Here is a 7,331-nt window from a genome sequence, read left to right as displayed (position 1 = left end):
TGTGTGTGTGTGTGTGTGTGTGTGTGTGTCTCTCTCTCTCTCTCTCTCTCTCTGTGTGTGTGTCTCTCTCTCTCTGTGTGTGTGTGTGTGTTCCATCTCTGAGTGTAGAAAACAAGAACAATGTTACCAGTTCAGTGAATGATGATGATAATAATAGAGAGAAATAAAATCCACAATGGCCGCCGTGTCCTCCTATGAACACTGTATGAGGTTACACATTGTATACATTGATCGTATGATTGATACTCGTCATGGTGATGAGACGGATTGTATGACGGAGATTTCTCTGCCACATCGGATATAAAGGAATATTAAATATCTGGAAAGTGATGAGATGACGGAAAAGCTTTATAAAGTTTCCGGTTCCTGAAGATGGGGGGAAGTGGGGGACATTTCTGTTGGAGTTCACCTTTTTAAGAACAGCGATTGGTCGGTCTCCGAGGTCGGCGGTCTCCGAGGTCGGCGGCGTGTCTGAGCCGCGCTCTGCGCACGCTAGGTTTAGGTTGGTGGCGTCTCGGAGTGGACGAGCTTCCGGCATTTATGTTCCGGGTGGTTACCATGGAGATATCGGGTTTTTGTTGTTTATTAGAAGTATCCGAACGTTTCCAATTCACCTTCTTTAGAGCTTCATCGTTATCACACCGTCCTCGGAGAGCGGGGTCCGTGGTGGTCTCCAGTTCTGTAATATTGGGGTGCAATGAGGAGCGGCAAGGACTCCATTGTCTGCCATTGTTACTGTCGGTGTCCTCATGTAATATTGGGGTGCAGTGTGGGTGCGGTGAGGAGCGGCAAGGACTCCATTGTCTGCCATTGTTACTGTCGGTGTTCCTCGTGTAATATTGGGGTGCAGTGTGGGTGCGGTGAGGAGCGGCAAGGACTCCATTGTCTGCCATTGTTACTGTCGGTGTTCCTCGTGTAATATTGGGGTGCAGTGTGGGTGCGGTGAGGAGCGGCAAGGACTCCATTGTCTGCCATTGTTACTGTCGGTGTTCCTCGTGTAATATTGGGGTGCAGTGTGGGTGCGGTGAGGAGCGGCAAGGACTCCATTGTCTGCCATTGTTACTGTCGGTGTTCCTCGTGTAATATTGGGGTGCAGTGTGGGTGCGGTGAGGAGCGGCAAGGACTCCATTGTCTGCCATTGTTACTGTCGGTGTTCCTCGTGTAATATTGGGGTGCAGTGTGGGTGCGGTGAGGAGCGGCAAGGACTCCATTGTCTGCCATTGTTACTGTCGGTGTTCCTCGTGTAATATTGGGGTGCAGTGTGGGTGCGGTGAGGAGCGGCAAGGACTCCATTGTCTGCCATTGTTACTGTCGGTGTTTCTCGTGTAATATTGGGGTGCGGTGAGGAGCGGCAAGGACTCCATTGTCTGCCGTTGTTACTGTCGGTGTTCCTCGTGTAATATTGTTACTTTGTACTCACTTTGTGTTTTCCTCTCTGTAGAGTCTCAATGGCTTCGAGGAAATGGTGGAGTTCCTTCCGGCCTCCGATACCAAGAAGGTGGAGAAGATGTCACCGAAGACTAAGCTGCTGATCGCCGGTTTGGTGCTCGGCGCCCTCCTCCTCTCTCTCACGGTCGGCCTCCTGGTTTGGCACTTTGCATGTAAGTCATGGCGGTTCTGGTCTTTTGATAACTGGTGACGCTTCGTTCTCCGCGCCCGCCACTCAGTGTATGTTCTCTCTTCCAGACCGGAATGTCCCGGTGCAGAAGGTCTATACCGGCTACTTGAGGGTGACGAATTATCCGTTTATCAATGCCTACGAGAACCCTTCCTCGGCGGAGTTTGCCGATCTCTCCTCCAAAGTTGTTGAAATGGTAACAAACGTTCTTATTTTATCCGACATTATAATTTGGGGCAGATGGTTGAGTTCTGAGGATCGGGGGTGTGATGGCGGCCATTGGCTCTTCATTACAGGAGATGTACTGCTGGAGCTAATCCCTACCCATCCCCCTCTATGAAATGGCGCGGTCAGAAATGATGATGCCGAGGATGGTGTAACCCTTTTCCATCTGCACAAGTGGGGTGCCAATAAATCATTGTGTGTTGTAGTCTTCAGACCTCAGATCGGCCCCAATGCATGCACCACAGACCTCAGATCAGCCCCCCAATGCATGCACCACAGACATCAGATCAGCCCCCCAATGCATGCACCACAGACATCAGATCAGCCCCCCAATGCATGCACCACAGACATCAGATCAGCCCCCAATGCATGCACCACAGACATCAGATCAGCCCCCAATGCATGCACCACAGACATCAGATCAGCCCCCAATGCATGCACCACAGACATCAGATCAGCCCCCAATGCATGCACCACAGACCCCAGATCAGGCGTGCGGGTGTGCTTCATCCTCACAGCACGCCATCATCCTGGGTGTGCCAGGCTTTGTAATTGATTTCCTATTTCCGTCAATTGCAGCTACAAGCAGCAAATGACATCACGTGTCCACCCGGGCATGCCTGCCAGGGCTGCTGACATCTGGTCTGTCACCTCCAGATATATCTGCACGTTGGCACTCGTGTTATTGATCATATATCGGTCTATCACCCATTGATCGGTTATCAGTCTCGCTCATTTTCTGACTTTTCTCGCTACAGCTGCAGAAAACGTATCAAACCAGTCCAGCGATTGGGCCGCACTTTGTCCAGTGCAACGTGACGGCGTTCAGGTAATGCGCATTGTTTGTCTTTTATAGTTCATTGAATTGTGAGCAAAACCCGAGTCCCCCCCCCCCCCCCCCCCGAGGTTCCCTCACCCATGGAGGGCGCTCCCAGCACAGCGTTTGTGGGTCTGTGGAGGAGGAACTGACTCTCTGCGCACTTTGTAGACCTTCGTTGTGTCCTTTTCTGCGTTGTGACTCCATTCATAGTAAAATCTCGTGTTTTCTGATCTTCATACAGCGAGGGAAGCGTCATCAGCTACTACTGGTCGGAGTTTTCTGTGCCGACGTATCTGGAGGCCAATCTGGATGCAGCCATGTCCGATCTGAAAGTGCAAACGGTCACTCTGCGTCAGAGAGGCGCCCTGTACGTGGATTCCTTTGTGGCGTACTGTAAGTGATCGTCATTAATAGGAGTCTATTGCCAGCATTCAGAGTCCTCCGTACTACTCACCTCATCCCTGCAACAGAGGAGCTTACACTCTAATGTCCCCTCCCCCCGTCACATCAGTCTCTGTACAGAGGAGCTTACACTCTAATGCCCCCCCCCCCACAGTCCCATCAGTCTCTGTACAGAGGAGCTTACACTCTAATGCCCCCCCCCCCACAGTCCCATCAGTCTCTGTACAGAGGAGCTTACACTCTAATGCCCCCCCCCCCACAGTCCCATCAGTCTCTGTACAGAGGAGCTTACACTCTAATGCCCCCCCCCCCACAGTCCCATCAGTCTCTGTACAGAGGAGCTTACACTCTAATGCCCCCCCCCCCACAGTCCCATCAGTCTCTGTACAGAGGAGCTTACACTCTAATGCCCCCCCCCCCACAGTCCCATCAGTCTCTGTACAGAGGAGCTTACACTCTAATGCCCCCCCCCCCACAGTCCCATCAGTCTCTGTACAGAGGAGCTTACACTCTAATGCCCCCCCCCCCACAGTCCCATCAGTCTCTGTACAGAGGAGCTTACACTCTAATGCCCCCCCCCCCACAGTCCCATCAGTCTCTGTACAGAGGAGCTTACACTCTAATGCCCCCCCCCCCACAGTCCCATCAGTCTCTGTACAGAGGAGCTTACACTCTAATGCCCCCCCCCCCACAGTCCCATCAGTCTCTGTACAGAGGAGCTTACACTCTAATGCCCCCCCCCCCACAGTCCCATCAGTCTCTGTACAGAGGAGCTTACACTCTAATGCCCCCCCCCCCACAGTCCCATCAGTCTCTGTACAGAGGAGCTTACACTCTAATGCCCCCCCCCCCACAGTCCCATCAGTCTCTGTACAGAGGAGCTTACACTCTAATGCCCCCCCCCCCACAGTCCCATCAGTCTCTGTACAGAGGAGCTTACACTCTAATGCCCCCCCCCCCACAGTCCCATCAGTCTCTGTACAGAGGAGCTTACACTCTAATGCCCCCCCCCCCACAGTCCCATCAGTCTCTGTACAGAGGAGCTTACACTCTAATGCCCCCCCCCCCACAGTCCCATCAGTCTCTGTACAGAGGAGCTTACACTCTAATGCCCCCCCCCCCACAGTCCCATCAGTCTCTGTACAGAGGAGCTTACACTCTAATGCCCCCCCCCCCACAGTCCCATCAGTCTCTGTACAGAGGAGCTTACACTCTAATGCCCCCCCCCCCACAGTCCCATCAGTCTCTGTACAGAGGAGCTTACACTCTAATGCCCCCCCCCCCACAGTCCCATCAGTCTCTGTACAGAGGAGCTTACACTCTAATGCCCCCCCCCCCACAGTCCCATCAGTCTCTGTACAGAGGAGCTTACACTCTAATGCCCCCCCCCCCACAGTCCCATCAGTCTCTGTACAGAGGAGCTTACACTCTAATGCCCCCCCCCCCACAGTCCCATCAGTCTCTGTACAGAGGAGCTTACACTCTAATGCCCCCCCCCCCACAGTCCCATCAGTCTCTGTACAGAGGAGCTTACACTCTAATGCCCCCCCCCCCACAGTCCCATCAGTCTCTGTACAGAGGAGCTTACACTCTAATGCCCCCCCCCCCACAGTCCCATCAGTCTCTGTACAGAGGAGCTTACACTCTAATGCCCCCCCCCCCACAGTCCCATCAGTCTCTGTACAGAGGAGCTTACACTCTAATGCCCCCCCCCCCACAGTCCCATCAGTCTCTGTACAGAGGAGCTTACACTCTAATGCCCCCCCCCCCACAGTCCCATCAGTCTCTGTACAGAGGAGCTTACACTCTAATGCCCCCCCCCCCACAGTCCCATCAGTCTCTGTACAGAGGAGCTTACACTCTAATGCCCCCCCCCCCACAGTCCCATCAGTCTCTGTACAGAGGAGCTTACACTCTAATGCCCCCCCCCCCACAGTCCCATCAGTCTCTGTACAGAGGAGCTTACACTCTAATGCCCCCCCCCCCACAGTCCCATCAGTCTCTGTACAGAGGAGCTTACACTCTAATGCCCCCCCCCCCACAGTCCCATCAGTCTCTGTACAGAGGAGCTTACACTCTAATGCCCCCCCCCCCACAGTCCCATCAGTCTCTGTACAGAGGAGCTTACACTCTAATGCCCCCCCCCCCACAGTCCCATCAGTCTCTGTACAGAGGAGCTTACACTCTAATGCCCCCCCCCCCACAGTCCCATCAGTCTCTGTACAGAGGAGCTTACACTCTAATGCCCCCCCCCCCACAGTCCCATCAGTCTCTGTACAGAGGAGCTTACACTCTAATGCCCCCCCCCCCACAGTCCCATCAGTCTCTGTACAGAGGAGCTTACACTCTAATGCCCCCCCCCCCACAGTCCCATCAGTCTCTGTACAGAGGAGCTTACACTCTAATGCCCCCCCCCCCACAGTCCCATCAGTCTCTGTACAGAGGAGCTTACACTCTAATGCCCCCCCCCCCACAGTCCCATCAGTCTCTGTACAGAGGAGCTTACACTCTAATGCCCCCCCCCCCACAGTCCCATCAGTCTCTGTACAGAGGAGCTTACACTCTAATGCCCCCCCCCCCACAGTCCCATCAGTCTCTGTACAGAGGAGCTTACACTCTAATGCCCCCCCCCCCACAGTCCCATCAGTCTCTGTACAGAGGAGCTTACACTCTAATGCCCCCCCCCCCACAGTCCCATCAGTCTCTGTACAGAGGAGCTTACACTCTAATGCCCCCCCCCCCACAGTCCCATCAGTCTCTGTACAGAGGAGCTTACACTCTAATGCCCCCCCCCCCACAGTCCCATCAGTCTCTGTACAGAGGAGCTTACACTCTAATGCCCCCCCCCCCACAGTCCCATCAGTCTCTGTACAGAGGAGCTTACACTCTAATGCCCCCCCCCCCACAGTCCCATCAGTCTCTGTACAGAGGAGCTTACACTCTAATGCCCCCCCCCCCACAGTCCCATCAGTCTCTGTACAGAGGAGCTTACACTCTAATGCCCCCCCCCCCACAGTCCCATCAGTCTCTGTACAGAGGAGCTTACACTCTAATGTCCCCCCCCCCCGTCACATCAGTCTCTGTACAGAGGAGCTTACACTCTAATTCCCCAGTACAAGTTCTGACACCAGAGGGCCAGAATGAGTGGAGCTATTACCCCATTACTGATCCTGTACTCGGCACCTTGCTGGGGATGTAATGAAGTAAGACCGCAGTGTGAATGTTGTTGCTTTGTATCAGTGATGGAGTCTTCTGTGTATCAGAGTATTACATGTACGGCGCTGACTTCCTCTATAGAACTGCCCTCCTTGTGCTCTCATTATTCTCAGCTGTACGCAGGCGCCATTGTGACCACCCAATAAAATATTTTAACCCTTTCTGCTTGTTTTGCAGCTACCGATCCCCAGATGGCCAGAACATTCCGAGACAGTGAGTGAGATCTTTTGTTTCGTCGGTGACACTTCCAACAATTGTGAAGCGAAGTCTTCATTGTGTCATTTTTTTCTTATTTTTGTTTCTTTCAGACAAATGTATGTTTTTCTTGCACGCCACCGACGGCGCTGCCACAAAATTCTCCAGCCCCGGCTTCCCCAACGCTCCGTATCCGCCCAATTCCCGCTGCCAGTGGGCGCTGCGGGCCGACGCCAGTCACATGATCGTCCTGCATTTCAAAACCTTCAAGCTGGAGAGCTGCAAAGCCTCCAAAGGGGATTATGTGAACGTTTATGATTCTCTGACCGCCGTGGAACCGCGGATCATGATCAAGTGAGTGCAGGAAATCCTCTTCATCAAACACTGCAATATAATCCGATTTATGGGCTTTATCTACAATTCGTATTGTCCTATGAAGGTCCCTGTACAGAATTTAATGGGATACTTTTGGATTTGGATCACTTCTTGGAGTAGGAAAGGGTTAAATCCCCTGCCAAGTTGTGTGTTTTTGCTCTGTGTATCATTTGGGGAAATTTCCCTTCACTTCCTGTCCAAGAGACACAGCAGGAAGTTAGAGGCAATCTCCCAAAGTGAGAAGAATTCCTGGTGTCTCCTTTTGGCAGATTTCCTCTCCGCTCTTCTTCTGGAGACGGCTGTACAATTTTGGATTCACCTTTTTCTTGGTGACAAATAGAGAATGGTGGGGGGGGGAGAGAATGTAATTTGCAGCCGCCCCTACCCCTCATCCCAGTGAGGGGGTGCACAGAGAGACTCACCATGTGACGGGCTTGTGAGAATAGAGTGGGGGGGGGGGGGGGGGGGGGGGGGCTTGTT

General features: G+C 53.3%; 1 protein-coding gene across 1 annotated transcript in view; it reads left to right on the top strand.

Moving 5' to 3' along the window:
- The first annotated feature begins 697 nt into the window (after positions 1 to 697).
- Positions 698 to 7,331, top strand: part of ST14 (suppression of tumorigenicity 14) — a 19,713-nt gene continuing 13,079 nt past the window's right edge. Inside the window, exons 1-7 of the mRNA XM_018572322.1 lie at positions 698 to 778; positions 1,442 to 1,601; positions 1,687 to 1,814; positions 2,602 to 2,672; positions 2,905 to 3,056; positions 6,459 to 6,494; positions 6,590 to 6,830. Coding sequence (XP_018427824.1) covers positions 698 to 778; positions 1,442 to 1,601; positions 1,687 to 1,814; positions 2,602 to 2,672; positions 2,905 to 3,056; positions 6,459 to 6,494; positions 6,590 to 6,830 — 869 coding nt within the window. The remainder of the gene's footprint in view (positions 779 to 1,441; positions 1,602 to 1,686; positions 1,815 to 2,601; positions 2,673 to 2,904; positions 3,057 to 6,458; positions 6,495 to 6,589; positions 6,831 to 7,331) is intronic.

The sequence above is a fragment of the Nanorana parkeri genome, unplaced genomic scaffold (genome assembly GCF_000935625.1).
Source record: "Nanorana parkeri isolate BGI_ZX_2015 unplaced genomic scaffold, ASM93562v1 scaffold1998, whole genome shotgun sequence".
Lineage (NCBI taxonomy): Eukaryota > Metazoa > Chordata > Amphibia > Anura > Dicroglossidae > Nanorana > Nanorana parkeri.
The sequence above is the reverse complement of the archived record's forward strand: the minus strand, read 5'-3'. Positions and strand labels throughout refer to the sequence as shown.